The 18,893-nt window shown below is 38.9% G+C and overlaps 1 protein-coding gene across 2 annotated transcripts in view; it reads left to right on the top strand.

The window, feature by feature from the left end:
- The window catches only part of Prkg1 (protein kinase cGMP-dependent 1), a 1,132,342-nt gene that overhangs the window by 725,339 nt on the left and 388,110 nt on the right, over positions 1-18,893 (top strand). For both annotated transcript variants that reach the window (XM_034518638.2, XM_034518571.2), the window contains exon 4: positions 4,043-4,148. In XM_034518638.2, the coding sequence (XP_034374529.1) occupies positions 4,043-4,148 (106 nt within the window). The remainder of the gene's footprint in view (positions 1-4,042; positions 4,149-18,893) is intronic.

Raw genomic sequence — 18,893 nt, 5'->3', positions numbered from 1 at the left:
CACCCGCGCGAAAGTTCGATTTTTCCCTACCCCGCCCATATATAAGCGCTATGCCCCTGAGCCACGAGGTCAGTCCCTCTATCCCCTATGTGAGATATGGGGATATGGGCTGGCCCAGAGCTCTGATTTAATAAACCACCTCATGTGCTTTACAGCAAGACGGTCTCTCGTGTGTCCTTTGGGTGAGTGCTATCCTGTGACTTAAGTGGACCCCTTTCTGGGGAGTCCCGGACCTTTCACAGGCACACTCCACACATGTCCACATTGCCAAGCTTTCGCTCTTACTCTTATTGTTGCCACACTCAGTGTGACCTCCTTTCTTGATTCCCGAGTTGCTTGTGGCCTCACCAGATACTTACCATCCCTTGTTTAAACCTTTGCACATAGTGAATTACCAAAACAATTTTCCTTGCTAGGGCTTCTGTCATATTCCTGCTATGCCCTACAGATTCTACTTCAACTGCTATTTATTGGCACCACTGATAGTCTATAGACCGTTTGACTCAAGGATCTCTTAATCTAAAATATGCATCCCTCCTAGATTTTTTTTTCTGCTAACACTATGGCTGTCTCTCTCAAACCCGATAAAGGAAATCTTATGTCCAGCTGCACAAGGGTTGGACGTATTATGTATTTTCTTCCTGCAGAGCTGTGACTTAAAGATGTATACACTCTGAATTCACTCCGGTGTTCTTTTTCTAGTCATCAACTAGTATGTGTTTGAAAACCATGTATGTGTGTCAGTTGATCATCCTCTTAAAAAATGTTGGTGCCGGGCAGTGGTAGCACATGCCTTTAATCCCAGCACTTGGGAGGCAGAGGCAGGCAGGTTTCTGAGTTCGAGGCCAGCCTGGTCTAGAGAGTGAGTTCCAGGACAGCCAGGGCTACACAGAGAAACCTTGTCTCAAAAAACCAAAAAAAAAAAAAAAAAAAAAGTTGGAGGCAGCAGGGTGGCTCAGTGTGTAGGGGTATCTTACACCAAGCCTGAGGAGACAAGTTCAATCTCTGGGACCAAAATGGTGGAAGGAAAGAACTTATTTTTTCAAGTTGTCCCTTGAACCCCACACTCATGACTTAGCACAATCCACATACATAAACATACTCACCAACATCTGTGCATTAAAAATAAAAAAATATTGTTAAACATAAAATTTTAGTAACATTGATTGGTGCAACCTAATATTTCCATTGGTGGAGGGTATATGAATTGTGTCATGTCTAATGACTGCTAAAAGGATGAGTTTAGAATTTCTTATTTTTATTATACATAAACATTTAATAATATGTTAGTATGCCCAATGTATGTTCTTTTACATTTTGGTTATTTGCTTTGTTTTATTTTGTATTTTAAAGATCTTGGACAGCTTTTCATTGTTTATGAAATGAATTCTCATTTCATAAACCTGTTTTCCAAATGCCTGTATCAGCTCTCTCTCACACTCTGCCACAAATGGACAGAAATCTCATCCAGTTGCTGTATGGTGCTTGTCTTGACTTTGGTTCCAATTCTTTCCTCTGCGTTTACTTCATCCACCTCTCTTCAGACTCAAGCTTTATCATTGCCCAAGGTCTTCCTCATAGGTCTGTTCTTGTGTCCTCTCTTCTGGTGTCACAGCTCTTGGTTTTCATATCAAGTCTTATGATCTTTGTGAAGTAAACAGCTGTTCTGGAGATGAGCCTGGAGTCACCAGAAGAGGTAGACGACTGTGGCTGGAGAATACCTGTGGTGACTGTTTGATGAAGTGTCATTTTCAAATGTTATTTGGAAAGAAGCTATGCATATATGACTTCTTTCTGCTATCATTTTTTTCTGCTTTACTGAACATGTTTTTTTTTTTTTTTTCCACCACTGACAAACTAGTCAAGGGAGAAACCATGTTCCAGTTTCTCATTCTCAAAGAGATTTGCAAAGGAAGTTAGGCACAATTCCAGAAATGGGTATAATATTCCATTTATTCTTACTCTCTTATTCCTTTCATGCTGCTTCTGCCTGATCTGCATTCTAACCATGCCGGTGACATTTCCTCCCCTCCTTACAGCTAACTTAGCTCTCTCCAGTTAACTATGTTCACTTGAATTAAGTGTATTGTGGCCCCATCCAGTAGTCCCACTCAGTACCATCTGTTGTCGCCTCTTTTATAGTTTCAGGTACAGTACATGATCTGATCTTGCATGTGATTAACTCCAATAATAGACCAGTGTTGCACTAAGGAAAGATATAAAAAGCATCCCACACTTGAAATCACTTAACCAAGAACAAGTTTAGATTTGAACTATCTGACGTCATGGTCCCTGTGTCTTCCTTCTTCCATCTGTCTATTGTATGAGTCTGAATCAATCAGTACCTGTCTGAAGGTTGTCTATGAGTTTGTCAGTTTCATCTCTGTGTGTCTGTGTTCTGTCTATGTCTGTGTCTTCTGTCATTGTGTTTCTGACCCTAACAAAAGGCTTCACTCTGAATTTATTGAACAGCGTAAAAGCCATCAGAATTAGAAGGAATGGGACATGTTACAGAAACCTTTAACAGGAATTTTTCAGTGGATAAATTACTGACTCCAACCATTCTCAACTGACCAGATAACAAACAATACTATAAAGAACGTTAATTAAGCACTATTCGAATGTTGTTGCATTCAACATTTATGGTGGCTTCTCATTTTAGAAGATGGCATTTAACCTCTGTATTTACTGTCTTCAGGAAATGACACACAAGCATTCTTCTGGGTCACGGGTCTGGAAAGAGTACAACATTTAAGACTACAGCTATCCATTAACGTAGGTTGTAAAAGTTGCTGACTCAGGGAAAATCCAAGGCAAGTAGGTTGATTGTTACACTATTCTCTTAAAAGTAGGTTAAACAAACAGACTGAGTACACATGATCTCAAGGTGTATTATTAACTCTGGTTATGAGTTTCAGTCTCTTAGAATGCAGAAGTTACTTTTTTTAAATCACATTGCATCAACACATATGCTAACTTAACATATTTTCTATTATGAAAATGATTTCCATTAAGGTAAAGACCATAACAAACATCTCATATACTTACCACACAGGTTCATCTACCAAGATTTAATATGCTTATCTTTTATCATTTTTAAAATTTTATGTGCACTCATGTATTGTATGTGTGTGTGTCTGTGCACAAGACTCATGCTTATTGCCTGTGGAGACCAGCAGAGGATGATGAGTGCTCTAGAGCTGGAATTCCAGATGCTTGTGAGCTGCCACATGGGTGCTGAGGCTCAAACCTGGGTCCCTGAAAGAGCAGCCAGTGCTCTTAACTGCTGAGTTTTCCAGTCCCCAATATATTCATTAAAAAAAAAAAAACAAAACGTAAGTTTACCTTGATAATTTGCTGTATTGCATTCAAGAAGCCTTGCTATTTTGTTCTTAAGCTTGACTATTAATCATGCACTTAATGATTCTGTTGTATTCAGCTTCAACATTTAATTATACATTGCCAAAGATAGTAGATGTGAGAGTAGAGATTAAAATTCAACCAACATACCTAATAAAAGTTTTACATGGTTTGTGCACAAGTTACAATTTGTTACAACAAGTGTGGTTGTAGAGATTGCTGCAGATATATGATTTCTGTTATATGGAACCCCCAAGGTAGAAATTAATTATTTCATTTGTACTTTTTATAATTAAAATATAATCCTGTGAGTCATTAATAATCTTCTGGATTGTCACCAGGTAGAATTATTTCTTGGGAGCCTCTTTTTTATTTGGCCTATACTATTTCCTTCCTGTCTTTAATGTGTGCCTTTGAATGGACGGTCAGGGACATAAAAGCCATAGAAAACTTCTTGGAGATAATAATATTATGGCAGAAAAACCAGTGACCACATTTTGCCACTGAGCTTAGCTGGCTTTTTGATGAAATGGGACGGCTTAATGCTATTGGCTTTAAATGTGTGTAAAAGGTTAATCACTTTCGTACCTCTCATGAATAACTCATCTCTTTTACAGGGTATTGTTCACAAGTGAAATTCTCTAATTAATTTCCCCCTCCTTGCTTTGTTTTCTTTCTCCAGCTCTTGTAAATGTGAAACTTTGGGCCATTGATCGACAATGTTTTCAAACAATAATGATGAGGACAGGACTCATCAAGCATACGGAGTACATGGAATTTTTAAAAAGGTAGGACACTTTTTTTTTCTTTCCATTTTGGAGACTTTGGTGCCTCTTTGAGATGCAGCACTTTTGTGCCTTTATCTCAGTCTCAATTACCTTTCGACATGTAAAAGGCACAGACTTTGGCCTTGTGATGTTTCTGCTGCCTGTTCTCAGGATGTCCAGTTACGTCAGGACATCCAAATTTTACCAAGTATACTCAGACGTAGAGTTTCCTCAGAGACACAAAGGACAATTCATTCGAGCAGGAAAAGATGTCCAGTTCCTTCTCACAATTTTCTAGCTAGCGTGCTTACCTTGCTTTCTCTAAACAGCCCACTATGTCTCACCGAGCTGTCGCCTGTGGGTTTCCATAGGAAAGGTCACAGAGCTAAAGAAGAGAAGCTCCACAGGGCAGCTGAGTAGCCTGGAATCCTAAGATTAATTTCCCAAATTAATTTATTCTGAGTTTTTTTCTCACTCATAGGTTATTATGATAACCTAATATAGAATGAGGATTTTAAGAGAAAAATCTACTTCTCCTCTCTTAGAAGCTCATAGATATTCACCGCCATTAAAGTTTAACATATATTATTGAATAACTTTATTTTTAAAAGAGACATCAACAATTCTAGTGACTGTAAACATATTTTGTCTCTCTTACAATTTGTTTACAAAAAAAAGTAGCTGGGCATGACTGAGGGTGGAGAAAGCTGGTTGCATAAGCTTGGGGTCATAGAGAGAAGCTGGGCGTGGCCACACACAGGTCTGCAACCTCAGCAAAGTGGGAGAGGGCAGAGACAGGCATAGGATAGACTTGCTGGCCAGCCAGTCTAACTAAAACGAGAGCCACAGGTTCAATGAGACACATTGTTTCAAGAGACTAAGGTGGAGAGGGATAGAGAAGGATACCTTACATGCATACCTCTTGCCTTGCTGGTGTGCATGTGTATAACCCCCCTCCACAAACACCATGCATACATATTCATACATATGCATTTATTGTTTTATGCTTTGTTTCAGTTATTGAATAGCAATGTGCAGATTATATGAAGTAAAGAGTGTACAATGACGTTTCCTTTTTGAGGGCCAGAGTATTAAACTTAGTTCTATGGTTTTGCTTTTTGAAAATATGTGGTTAAAATGGAGCTAACAAGTCAAATTCATATTTTATTTCAGTGATACATCTTAGCAGAGCTCTATTGAGGTTTCTTAAAATACAATTTTAATGTCCCTTACTTGGGTATTTCTGTTAATTAATTTTGTTTCTGCCTCATCTTTTATACATTTTTTCATTTCCACATGAAATCTTTTCGTTATATTTCTGCTGAAGGGACAATAAAATTCTAATTTGATATCAAGTAATAACATATTAAAATAGTTCGGTGTCAGCAGGGTGTTTTCTGTTTCCCTCGGTGTGATTAGATGAGGAGAGGTGGAAAAATAAATTTTTTTTGAAGTTCGGTATAGTTTGAAAGGAAATTAAATTTTTGAGATGCCTTATTTATGTGGAAGGATATATACATGTTCAAAGATGTGTGTGTATGTGTGTGTGTGTGTGTGTGTGTATTGAGAGACAGAGAGAATACATATTCATTTTAAGCCATAAAGTGCGACACTATTGATCTGACAGCACTCTAATACCAACTTCAGTCGGTAATTAATGAAATGCTAGCATGGGGGCTGGAGCTTGTCATTTGTCTGGAGTATCTCAGCTTGAGTCCTTAACATGTTTATTTTAGCCTCCATGGATTTGTAATCTTAAGGAATGGGCCACGTGCCAATCAAATGCTTTTTCAAACAGTTCTAGGAAGATCTTTTCTACTAAGCACTGGTTTTTGAGGATGGAGGTGTGTGTGTGTGTGTGTGTGTGTGTGTGTGTGTGATCAGAGCTACCTCACTTTTATAATGTGTTTTGACTTTCTGAATATTAATGGCTCTCTAGAGTGAGTGATTTTTGTTGTTGTCGGTTAGATAGCTTAAGGCAAGCCAAATTAACAGATAGAATAAAAGAGAAGTGGACACTACTAACTTGGATGTCACTTTGCATCCGGCCACTGTGCGAAACAAGCTCACACTGTAGGCTAAATGGCACAGTGCTGCCGAGAGCCTAGAGAGTTGGCAAAGTGCCTATCCCCATCAGTGTGTGCCTTAATCTTCTAAAATTGTGACCGTGATTTAATGGCTCCATCTCTACTGCTCTCCGGTAGCTCACAGCTAGTGTTAGATCATTCATAGTCTCATTGGCTAGATGTTCTAGGCTGTTCTCCAGCAATAGCTGGCGAGATTTTACAGCCGGGGCTCCAGAGGTACATCACTGAGTGGTTCCCTGTGACCTTGAACCTGTCTTAGGCTTCCCTACCCCATGCTCATCTTTTTTTCCTCCCAGTTGTCATTGGTTAAGTCTTTTTTCTTCTTTTGAATCCAGTGAAAGGCTTGCTCTCCCACGGATGCTGATCTTAACCGTCAAACGGTCTTCCTTCGCTCTCTACAGTTTCACCTCTACTGTATATTTCACTGCCCACTCTCTTTGATTATAATTCTGTTTCTTTTCTTATCCTTATTTCTAAGCTGCAAACTTTTCAGTGCAAGGGCTATTTCTTAGGCACTTTATTGTTTTTCTTGGGCACAAGATATATTGCTTTGTGGGTAGAGCTTACATGCCATTACACACTTTTCAAGGTTCATTGCAAATGTTAATACAGGCTCCCACCTTTCAAAAAATTGGTTAAAATCTCATGATGACAGTCTAGCATTAAATCAAGAACAGTTTCCTAATGAGTGCAAGCCCTTAGCTATGGTGCAGAGCACATGCCCATGAAGTTCAAACAGTGAAGAGCATTCATTCTTCCCACACATTATCGGGATAATTATTCTTTGCACCACTGTTTTTTTTTTTTTTTTTTTTTTGTTTGTTTGTTTTTGAGGCTTTAAAAAAAATGCCATAAAAGGCCTAGAGAATGGCTTAGCAGTTATGCATGCTGGCTGCTTTTCTAGAGAACCTAAGTTCTATTTCCCAAACCCAAACCTTTCAAATATCTGTGATGCCAGTCTCAGGGGAGTTGACGCCCTCTTCTGTCCTCTGCAGGCGCTGTACTTGTGCGGTGCCCAGATGTACATGCAGGCAAAACATTCATACATATTTCTAAAAGTAAGTTAAAGTAGAAGTGGGAGTAGGGGAGGAAACATAACAACACCCAAGGGAAATGATTAAAATATTGCCAAAACTCAGAAATTCAAAACCAATTAAAATTTTTACTATGAATTTAAATCATTTATTGCCCTATTTGTTATTTTTAAAGCACAGTTACTTACCACTAATTTGTATAATAGAAAACAGAGTTTTGCATGGTCAAGTCAATACAAAATTTTCTGTATGACTTCATGTTTAGAAAGACTTACCTAGCTTAGTATTATAAAAAGATGGAATATTTAAAAGCTCTTAATGCTCTCTGACAGGTATAGGGGGTATATTTCTCTGTGTCTGCTACATAAAACTTTGATCTGATTTTTTTTTTTTTTTTTTTTTTTTGCTGTAGATAAAGAGGCAAAGCAATTGTGATAGTTCTTGAAAAAATCTCTAGGAAATGATAATACAATAATATTCTACAATAATATAATTTTCAGTGGGAGTCTCATTTTACATTCTAGCACCTTCATAAGAGGGGAGCATCAGAAGTGGCTGAGTTGAAAAGGAATCAGTCTGTGCCAGGGTCATCCCTCTTTGTTATTCACCGTCCCTGTTTTTCTAAATAAGTACATATGTTTTGAGACAAGCAAGAAAACAACTCTCCCCTCAAGGAGAATAAGAAGTAGTTTGTTCTGAGCCAAATATGAGTGACCATGACTCAGAAACACAGGTTAGAGTTGACCAAGGCTGAGCCTGGTAGGTGGCACACACCTTTAATATCAAAACGCAGGTAGAGCCAGGCAAATAGTGAGACCCAAACAAAATAATTAACAAACAAAAAACAGTAATAAGGTTGTCCTAAATACCATGGTCTAATGTGGAAAAGTTGTCAGTTGCAGAACAGGAAAGCCGTAAATCAAAGCACTTCTCAAATACATTGGTAGAAGCACCAGGCAGGTGGGTTACAGCAATGCAAGGGAATCTCTGTTACACATTTCAGATAGTATCTGATAATATTCTTAGTTTCTAGGTTGGTGGAAGTTGGTCCCATATTAAGTTAGTTCATCCTCCAAATTTCTACCATATTGTCATAGTGAAGTCAGGTCAGACTAAAGAAGTAGACATAGCATGAAGTAATTTTCCTCTTTCTGTTCTGCAATGCTCTAGCTATCAATGTTAGCCTTGTTGAATCTTTATCACAGTTATAAAATTATCTTTTATAACTTCCATTCACACTACACACATACATGAAAATGGCTAATAGTTCTACTAGTAGAGAATGCTTTTTTTTTCTTTTTGTCAAAGTTCGGTTTTATTGATGTTAGTGTATTTGCCCATTTTGTAACTGTCATTAATACAGCTTGGTCCCCTCTTTGCTGTTCAATGCCACATCAGACTGTGACTCTGGATCTTTATTTAGTTATTTCTAGTCTGCCTGTGTTACACATTCCCTGATGTAAACACAGATGTTACTATGTACGCATAATGCAAAGTAAGTCAAATAAAGTAACAAATAAGGAATAAGAATAGCTCAAGGGGCAGTGCTAGGAAGCATGGCACGCTGGCTGTCAGTCAAACACTATTTTTGCCATTTGCTATGACTTCTGAAAAATGAACCAAATGTCTTCCATAGTTAATCTATACTGTTTCTCTCTGAGCATATCTTCTGGTGCTACTCCTGGAACATAACTATGTGACCAGTAGGATCTGCTGATATGAACCAAAAATTTCTTTTAGCTTCAACTGTGGTGATTTGATGATGATGGTGATGAGCGACACTTTATGATGGTCATGATGATGTTGATGATGATGGCAGGTGGTGGTGGTGATGGACCATGGTTTATGATGATAATGTGGAGATGTACCATGGTTGTTGTTGATGATGATGTTTTTGTTGTTGTTGATGATGATGGACAATGATCGTAGTAGACCACAGTTTATGATGGTCATGATGATATGATGGTGGTGGTGGTGGTGGTGGTGATGGACCATTGTTTATAATGATGATGTGGAGATGTACCATGGTTGTTGTTGGTGGTGGTGGGGATGATGAACAGTGATGGTGATGGACCACAATTTATGATAGTGATGACGAAGATGGTGGTAGACCATGGTTTATATTATTGCTTTACTGACAAAACAGAGATACCAGAGGGAATTTGTGAAACTTGTCTTTTTCTTTGAGAGGAATAATTTTGTATGACAGATAGACACATATTTCTCCTACACAAAACTTTTCTATAATTTTCTATTACTTGAAAGTCACTATGGTCTACCCTTTCCTCCAAGACCCTGACTCCCAACTGCTCCCTCCCATTACCCTCCCTTTCTCCTCCTTTCTCATTCTCTTACTACTTCAGTCACATGGTCTTCTGTTTCCTATATTCCCTCTCAGTGCACATCATCCTCTGCCTCTGAGAGGAAATTTTACAGTGAAGTGTATGAGGAAACCAACACACCAGATACAACTACTGTGGCTGAAAATGGGCCCTGGAACTCCCCAGGATAGCCATTACTCTCTGATTTCTCTTCTCTGGTATTAGACTAGAGATATCTCCTCTGGTTGTAGCATGAGCACCTCCTATCTGAAGCAGAGTTGCTGGCATGGTCTACAAAGGAGCTTGTCCCACAGGCCAGACAGTAATATAAGCAGAATAAGCTAGGTGTGGTAGATTATGTAATTCCAGAATTTGGGAGGCAGAGGAAGGAGGATACTCATGAGTTTGAGGCCAACCAGTTATACAGGGTGAGACTCTGCCTCAGAAATCCAAAAAAGAAAACAAAAAAGGAAGGAAGACCACAAAATCCAAACTCAAATAAAATAGACTAATGCAGTGATAGCCAAGTCCTTAGCAAAATAATGGAGTTATCCTGGAAAGAGGAGAGAGGGTCACCAGATGATTATCTGAGTTACATCCACTGTGAATCTTGAGCTAGCTGTTGTTGTTTCAGGAGCCAATAGAATAATAAGTCAGATGAGGAAGGTTGGCTGGGGTTGGAGTTTCTTTAATGGTGTACTTGCAAACCCAGCAGCCAATTTAAGGAAGAGGACTTGTTTGGTGGTGAGTCACCCATCATTCTGAAAGCAACTCCAATAAACTCACTGGTCCACCATCCTGAACTTGAATGAAACACTTTGGATTGTTAGTGTCTTGTGTGGGACAAATAGACACCTTTTTATGCCTCCTAAGGAAATCCATGGGACACATAAATTGAATATTATTAGCTGTCAAGACTCACGTTTTATGTTAACTAGATAGAGTGTTGTAGTCTGGAATGTTTGAAAGATAGAGGTAACTTTTTTGGCTTTGCATTCACTTTCTAACCATTAAAGACATTGTAGGTGTTTTTTGAAATTTATGACTATGATACTTATGGTTTAGCCTTTTCCAGGGACCCCTGGATCCCGAGAAATAACTTATAACCAGAACTAATGGCCCAGTATGAAAGCCTTTGTAGTATTGCCTGCAAGGTGTCAAGAGAATGAGAGACCCTTGGTAAACCCCTAGTGCTAAACCCCTAGTCCTTCTTCATTCTATAGATTCCTTGCTAATAAAATGTTTGATTTTGGTACTCTGCTGAGTTTCCCTCTTCCTTATCTTCATCATGAGGAAGTGAACCTCAAGGCTATTTGGTTCTTCCCATTCATAATGTTTGCATATACATTTAATATATGTGCTATTTATATATGCATTGGAAAGGTGGAATTATTATCCCTAGGTACCATGTACAGTATCGTTATTGAGATTTCACTGTATGTCATAATATTCATGATGAAGAATAAAATAGCATTTTGAGACCTTCTTCCTGTAGCCCAAACCTCTCTAAACCTCTCTGTCAGTGCTGTGCTTTGTCATCTAGCTTCTGTCATGCCTGTCACTGGTGGAAGATAGAATTTTACTCCTGTGATCTGATTGACTAATAAGAACCAAATGACTTTGAATTAAGAAAACTTCTCAGTATAATTTAATCTTTCCATATACTTTATAGATGAACTGATAGAATCTTGAGCCCAAACTGGCTTACCTAAAGAAACAGCTTAGAGAGGAATGTGGGTTAGTGAGTTTACAGTCACCTGCTCCATCATACCTGCTTTCAGGTTTAGTTTACTAATGAAGTCTCACTATAGTAAATTAAATGACGATGGATTAATGGTGTTTTCTGTCTTCAGAGAGGAAACTTTTATCCTTAATTTAGTCTTACATAGGCTTTATATTCCTTTTGTCTCTACATTCACTCTTAAAAAGTGAAGTTTGAAACCCATCACGTTTTTTCTCATATCCACTTTTAAAAGCTACCTTGTCATCCATTCATCCACTCATCCATCCATCCATCCATCCATCCGTCCATCTATTCATCCATCCATTCATCCATCAATCCATTTTTTCATCTAACCCAAATACCCACCCAATCACTCATCCATTTATCCATCCATCCATCCATCTGTCCCTCTGTCGGTCTGCCTTGTCTATCAAGACAGGATATTATTACTATGTAGTTCTGGCTAGAACTTACTATATAGATCAGGTTTGGCCTTGAACTCACAGAGATGCACCTCCTGAGTGCTAGAATTAAGATGTGTGCTACTCACCTTGTTTCCAATAGTTTTATTTTGCATCATATTTGAACAGGTATAGCCAGGGATAAAACAGTAATATGGAATTACTCATTTTACTGATGGGAGAACTGAGCCTGTGACTATGACAGTGCTCAAAGTCACCTAGAAGAAAGTCTGAAATTTAGCTGTCCTGGAATGCCAAGTATCTTTTGTTCAAAATCTCCAGAGTAAAATTCTCTCCAATTTTGATTGACTATGCAATGCTCCACTGTTACACAATTCTTGTAGAATATTCTTTAAGAGTCTTGTTAAAGTTGTCATAACCTCTATGAAAACAGAAGATAACTGTACACAGTTGCCTACGTATATCAATTTTAAGTGACAGGTGTGAGGTTAGGGTAAGGAAATGTGCATATTTTTATTATACTTTTCTATTTGACACTGTCTCACTATATATTTTACATTGCCCTAGAACTCACTGTACATCCCTATCTGACCTCTAACTCAAAATCCTTCTGCCTCAGCATCCTGAGAGAGGGAGGTGGGGAGAAAGAAAGGAAGGGAGGTATAGGATTATAGAAATGCTTGGATGAAAGTCTGTTTGTTTATGTTGCTTGAAACAGATTTCTATGTAGCCCTGACTGTCTTGGAACTCACTATGAAGATGAGGCTGGCCTTGAGTTTAGATTGATCTGCCTGCCTTAGACTCCCCAGTGCTGAGATTAAAGGTGTGACCCACCATGCCCAGTTTGAAAGTTTACCTTTTTAACGAGTTATTCTGAGTTGTTATGTTGCTTGGGGAACCACAACATAAGACATAATGTGACATATTTTAAGTATTCTTTTGACTTACTGATAGGAAGGATGTCTGGATTTAAATCATGGTTTTACCAACTATAGGTTTGTAATTTTAGCAGAATTAAACTTAATGATAAAAACCTTTACACAATCAGGGATCACAGTTAGGGTAAATAAAACAATAGTAAATATATATTCAGTATATGCCAAGCAATGTTCAAAGTATTTCATATGCATTAGTTTACTTAACTCTCAACAGACTTCTATAAAATAAGCATGGCAGTTTCCATTTTGCAGGTGAGAATAACCAGGCTCTCAGAGATAAGCAAAGTTATACAGCTAGTATCCCAGATGCTCAGTAAATGTTGGATGTTATCACTGCCCATATTCTGTGGCCCTTGTAAACAAACTGACATGGATTCTGCCTGAGATTTCCATAGCATGCTGACCTTGTCTCTGCAATCTCTCAGTTTCCATTTTCTGTTTTTCTTTTTCTGTAGCAGTGCTCTTCTGTTGAATATCAGCATTATTTTCCTTCTTGTACCTTTATGATCCCAGAATATGTTTTCAGAAATGAATGCTCAACATCAGCATAGCACAATTGCTTTAACTGATATTTAACACAGCGATGTCTTAGACCCACCAAAGATGGATGGAGAAATTGCCTACAGTTTGTAGTCCATGCCCTGAAGCTAGGCAGGCATTGGGATTTCTAAAGTTGATATAAAGAGGCCAATGCTTTGGGGACAGTGTCTTCCTTTTGTACCTCATTTCAGTCTCCTAAGGATGAGCTCCTGAAGCTTCCACTGAGTTCTCTTCTGGCTTAGGCTGGACCCTATAGATCTTTGACGGCATTTATGGAGTATTTCAGGAAAAAAAATGATTCTACTGTTTGATGCAAGTGAAGGGACAACTGTACCTTGGAGAGACTACATTCTGGACAATCAAAATCATGAAACCCTCTCCTCTAGACTTCTTAATAATTTGCAAAAAAATCTATAAAACTGTAGTGCATCTGAAAGCAGCATTAGGAATTCTAGTCTTCTTTAGTTTGAAAGAATACATGGCAGGCCCATTAAGCGTTTAAGCTTTGAGCTTAAATAAAGCTTTAATTGAAGACACAGAACCTTCCTTAGAATTAAGCTTGACAAAACTGGCATGGTTCTAATTTGAAGGGAAAGAAAATAAAGAATAAATAAAGAGATACAGCCACCCTGCATTTTCAAGCATGGCTGCTTGAAGACCGTTTTGTCATATCAGATCTATTCTCATTAAGCATGCCGCAAGCAGCAGACAAACAGAAAAGCGGCCATTAATTTCATGTTGTCATCCACCATTTGCACAAATGTCTCAATAGTGATGCCTTATAAAAAGGAGAGACAGTGTGACCTCAGAAATTTGCATAATTATATGTTGATTTTTCAAAATGTTCATCAGCCCACATTATGTATAGATATTGCCACATGTTTTATCATCCCCCCAAATAATTAACAATTATGATTTATTGTTTTGTGGTTATAATGAATGTCATAGTTGAGGAGATCCTATTTAGTCCAGAGGAAGGCAGGGCCCCAGATGAAGGGCATTAACACACTGGCCCACCTGGCTTTACAGAGCTGAGTCTCTTTAGAAGCTATAGGCTAATTTCTCACCTTATCCTTAAGGATACTTGCTTGACACTCTAGGATCTAAAAAGCTACATTTATGTGATAGAGCAGTCTTACAAGTTGCTTCTGTGGTGGGCTTACCTCATTTCTATATCGTTCATAAAGTGCTTCTCTGAGCCCCTATTTTGTGAAGCATTTTATACACAAAGGATAAAGAAGATGCTCCCGAGTGCTTTTGTATAACAAAATCTCTTCTGTATAAATATATTTAGAAGGAAACAACAGGTTATTAGGGGGCAATTAAAAAGGCAAGTCTCTTAGGTTGAAATGTGCAGATTTCACTTCTATTATACAGAATCCTTAATCCTCAATGTTGTTGGGAAATCTGGGAGAGAATCAGGAGTGGGGTGGTGGCTGATGGAGAAAGTGAATATGAGATTCATTAGACATGAAAGCATCCTAGCTGGTAAATCTTAGCTGTCTTGGAGTAGCGAGTCTTTATTAGAAGCACAATTAGATATTGAACATGTGGAGCAAGCACTGCAGGGTGTGGATCGGTTTGGTTTTGCTTGAAGTAGAATTAACATGGTTTAGCACTCTGGTTTCTCTGAGGTGAATTCCCAAAGCAGAGTTTAAGATTCTGTTTTGTTGTTGTTGTTGTTTTTCCCCTGTGGGTCGAGATTCTCTGAGTTAGGCAGTTTTGCTCTCTGCCTCAGTCGTGGGAGCAGGGGACCACATGCACTAGAGGAGCAGCAGGCTTGCTGCTTCTCCACAGAACTCTGTGCTGACTTCTGATTGCTTCACTCCGCAGCAAGGGAAGGAGGTCAATGACAGAACAATATGGGCTCACTTGTCCCTTCTACACATCATGTCACTTTGACCAAACCATTTGAGGATGCTGGTCTGTCCACTTTGCTTAGGACATAGTTGGGGTCATGGCAGTACTCATTTCTCAAGCACCACATAACTCGATTAAAATGAGGACCAGTCTCAAATGCCTTGTTCTGTAAATTATATGAAGTTGACTTCCCGGAAGGGAGCTATGTCAGAGGAAGATGAAGTGTACTACTCATAATTTCATTTTTTTATGGAATTAAGATGATTGTTGCTTTGTATATAAAAATGATGAAAATGTCTGAATAGAAGTAGTAGGCAGCCCAGTATGTTGGCAGTGTCGTTATTTGGTGCATTTCAACTATTGAAGAAAGCTTCTAGTGGTGAATTTTGAAATCAGTGTCTATAATAAACACACAGATGCATGCGCACGTGCACACGCATACTCTCACACACATACACACATGCATGCATGCATAAATGAATACACATATATGTAAATTTATCTCTCCTTATATGAAATGAACTTTTAAGAAATAAGGGGAAGGAATTGGTTTTTTTTATTCAATTTATTCACTTTACAACCCTATATCAGCCTTTCCTCTCACAGGAACCTTCCATCCTACCTTCTTCCCTTTTGAGGGGAAGCCCCCTGCTCCCCCTTTCCCCCTGTGTCACCATTCTCCACCTCCATATCCCCAGGGGAAGGAAGGAATTATTTCTTCTAGATTGTTCTACTAGTCATCTCATGTTTCCTTTTTGCGTGTACATTAAATAACAGAATATTTGTGCTGAAGCCTAGAAGGATGCCAATTAAGCTACACAGTTTCTGCGATGCTATGAATACAGGGAATGTAAAATTATTCAGCACTTTCTAAGGAGTTTAATAAATTCTGTTTCCTCCAAATTTACTGGATGTAGTCCAATGGGTAAAGACTGCATTTTGTGTTTGCATAAATGTACTTGAGGTCTGACCTGTTGCATAAACAAAGATAAATAAAAGTTGCCTGGGAGGATGGATTTGCTTGTTCTATTTTTTAAAAAGAAATTAAATGCGCAGTTAGGCTCAATATGAACAGAGCCAAGAAGTGAGGCAATAAAGGAGAGTTATTAAAAGTTAAGGAAGGACTTGAGCCTGTGAGCAGGCTCAGTGGGTAAAGGAGCTTGTTGCACAGCCCAGTGACCAGCGTTCTGTCACCAGGACCCACGTGGTAGAAGGAGAGGCCTGATTCCTTCAAGTTTTCCTCTGAAATCGACTCATGTTCCATGGCAAGTGAATATGTGCATGTGCATATGTATGCACACACACACACACACACACATATGAGGGGGGGAGGGAGAGAGAGGCGGAAGGCATAAATAAATAATGCACTAAAAATGAAAATTCAAGAACTATAATTCAAACACTTAAAAATTCCCACAAGTGTGAACAGTTTGAGAACATTTAATATAACCTGTATGTTACACTTTCTTTTGCAACTGAACTTGGACGTCACAGGCACAGAGACTTGGGAGAGGTTTAAGGTCTTTGGTGCTGTTTGTCTTCTTTCCCTACCTCTTCATGTTCTCATTTTTTTCTTGATTTACATTCTGATTCTGTCTGTGTGAAAACCTGAAAACCACACTCCAGCGCTGCCTCACAAATGTCAGGTTGGAGTCAAACTCTACATAGAAAGGCTTGTTGACATAGCATTTGTGTCAGCTGATACTAGTTTATTTATATTTTTTCTAAGTGATAGTTTGGTTAGCATGCAACCAAATAGTTTTGTTGTGACATTTTTAAACATAGCTATCATACATTTTTCTTATTTTTTCTCCAACTGCTCTCCTTGTCTGCCCCATTTCCTTTCATCACATACATATAACAGACATACACACACATTACACACTTACACTCATGTACACAAACACTCATATGCACATACACACATTCACATATATATATACACACATACACATGTACACACATTATCCTATATACACATATGCACACATATGAGCATATACAGTATATTCATATACACAGCTATGCACATACACACATGCACACATACACTTAAATATGCACATACAAGCACACATACACACTCACGTGCACACACGTGAACACACATGTGCACGCACACACTTACTTGCTCTTGTCTCCCCTTTAGGTCTTTCCTTCTCTCATAGCTCTTTCTCCGTTCCTTTAATTTATATGTAATATACTTCATGTAAAATTCTAATCTAGAGTCTGCATTGGCAAGAAAACATGAGATGAAATATTTGTCTGAGTCTGGCTTACTTCACTTAGCATAATGATTTCCAGTTTAATCCATTTTATTGCAAATGTTACAATTCCATTCTTCCTTACAGCTAAATAAAATCCCGCTTTGTGTGTGTGCTGCTTTAGCTTTAACCCTTTGTCTTTCAGTAGACACCTCGGCTGAGGGGTATGTTGGCTATTGGGAGTAGCGTAGAAATAATCATGTATCTGCATATTGTACTGACCAGACCCTTTTGGCATAAACCTAGAAGAGATATACCTGGGCCCTATGGCAGTTCCATTTTTGTTTGCTCTGGAATCACCATACCATTTCCCATAGTGTCTGTACAAGATCACATTTCCTCCAGCAACGAAGAAAAGTTTCTTCTTCCCTACATCCCTTTGTTGTTCTTTGTTTCCTTGATGACATGGATAGTCGTTCCACCTGGGGTAAGACAGAACTACAAAGAATGTTTTAATTTTTATTCACCGACGGCTAAGAGTATTGAACACCTTTTCAAGTGTTTGTTGATGGTTTGCCTTTCTGCTTTGGAAAACTGGCTTTTGAATTCAGCATCCCATTTATTTCAAAAGCCTACTGATAATGCTTATCTTGGTCTCACCTGGATTGTGTTTTTGTCTTGCTGCCACCACAATCTGTCAATTTGGCGATACCATAGTGAACGGAAGCCCAGTGTAAAATGATAGCCTGAGGTGAGGTTCGGGGAGGCCAAGAGGAATCAAGTGGAGTGTGTGACCCTGTAGTTGGACAGAATGTTGGTGGAGCCTGAGAAGCAATCGGGGATGGGAGGGGGAGCCATCCGAGCCTCACAGGCACATGGTGGCAGATGTAGTGTGTATGGAAAAAGAGCAGAATCTGTGCTTAAAACAGAGAACCAGGGAATAAGTCATGCTGAAAAGCATGTAACTGCAGATTTAGATGTATCAATGCATTGCTTGAGGAAAAGCTGCAGACAGGCTCTGTGCCATCTTTAAGAATTGACGTTATAATTAGGACTGTGGAAGCAGAGGCGACGTTTTGTGTTGTTCTCAAAGAGCTTGCCACAGAAAGGATGAACGTTTCCCTAAATCATTACTTTCTTTATCTGTGATTGTGTACATGCGCATGTGTTTGTGTGTGTTGGAGTGGGGTGTGTGTGTGTCCATGTTCACACATGTAGAGGCCACACATTGTTGTCAAATGTCTTCCTCTGTTGCTCTTCATTCATTCATTCATTCATTCATGGACTGAGGTCTTGCACCTTGTGGTCATTGTTTTTCCAGACCGGCTGGCCAGCAAGCCCTGTCTCCCCCTGTGTGGTGCTGGGGATAGAGACACATGCTGCTGCATCCCCATCTTCTGGTGCTCCTAGGCCAGGTCCTCATGTTTATTCAACAAACACTTTATGCAACCATGCCCTCTCCCCTATCCAATTCTTAATGATTCAGAGTTAATTAAGAAATTATCTCATAAAAAATTAGTGAAATTCAGGCAGGAGAGATGGCTTAGTGGATTAGAGCAGTTGTTTCTCTTGCAGAGGACTTAAGTTCAGTTCCCACCGCCCACATGTTCACTCACAAGCATCTGTACACATATATA

The sequence above is a fragment of the Arvicanthis niloticus genome, chromosome 1 (assembly GCF_011762505.2).
Source record: "Arvicanthis niloticus isolate mArvNil1 chromosome 1, mArvNil1.pat.X, whole genome shotgun sequence".
Classification (NCBI taxonomy): domain Eukaryota; kingdom Metazoa; phylum Chordata; class Mammalia; order Rodentia; family Muridae; genus Arvicanthis; species Arvicanthis niloticus.
Note: the sequence above shows the minus strand (reverse complement) of the source record. Positions and strands in the feature narration are given on the sequence as shown.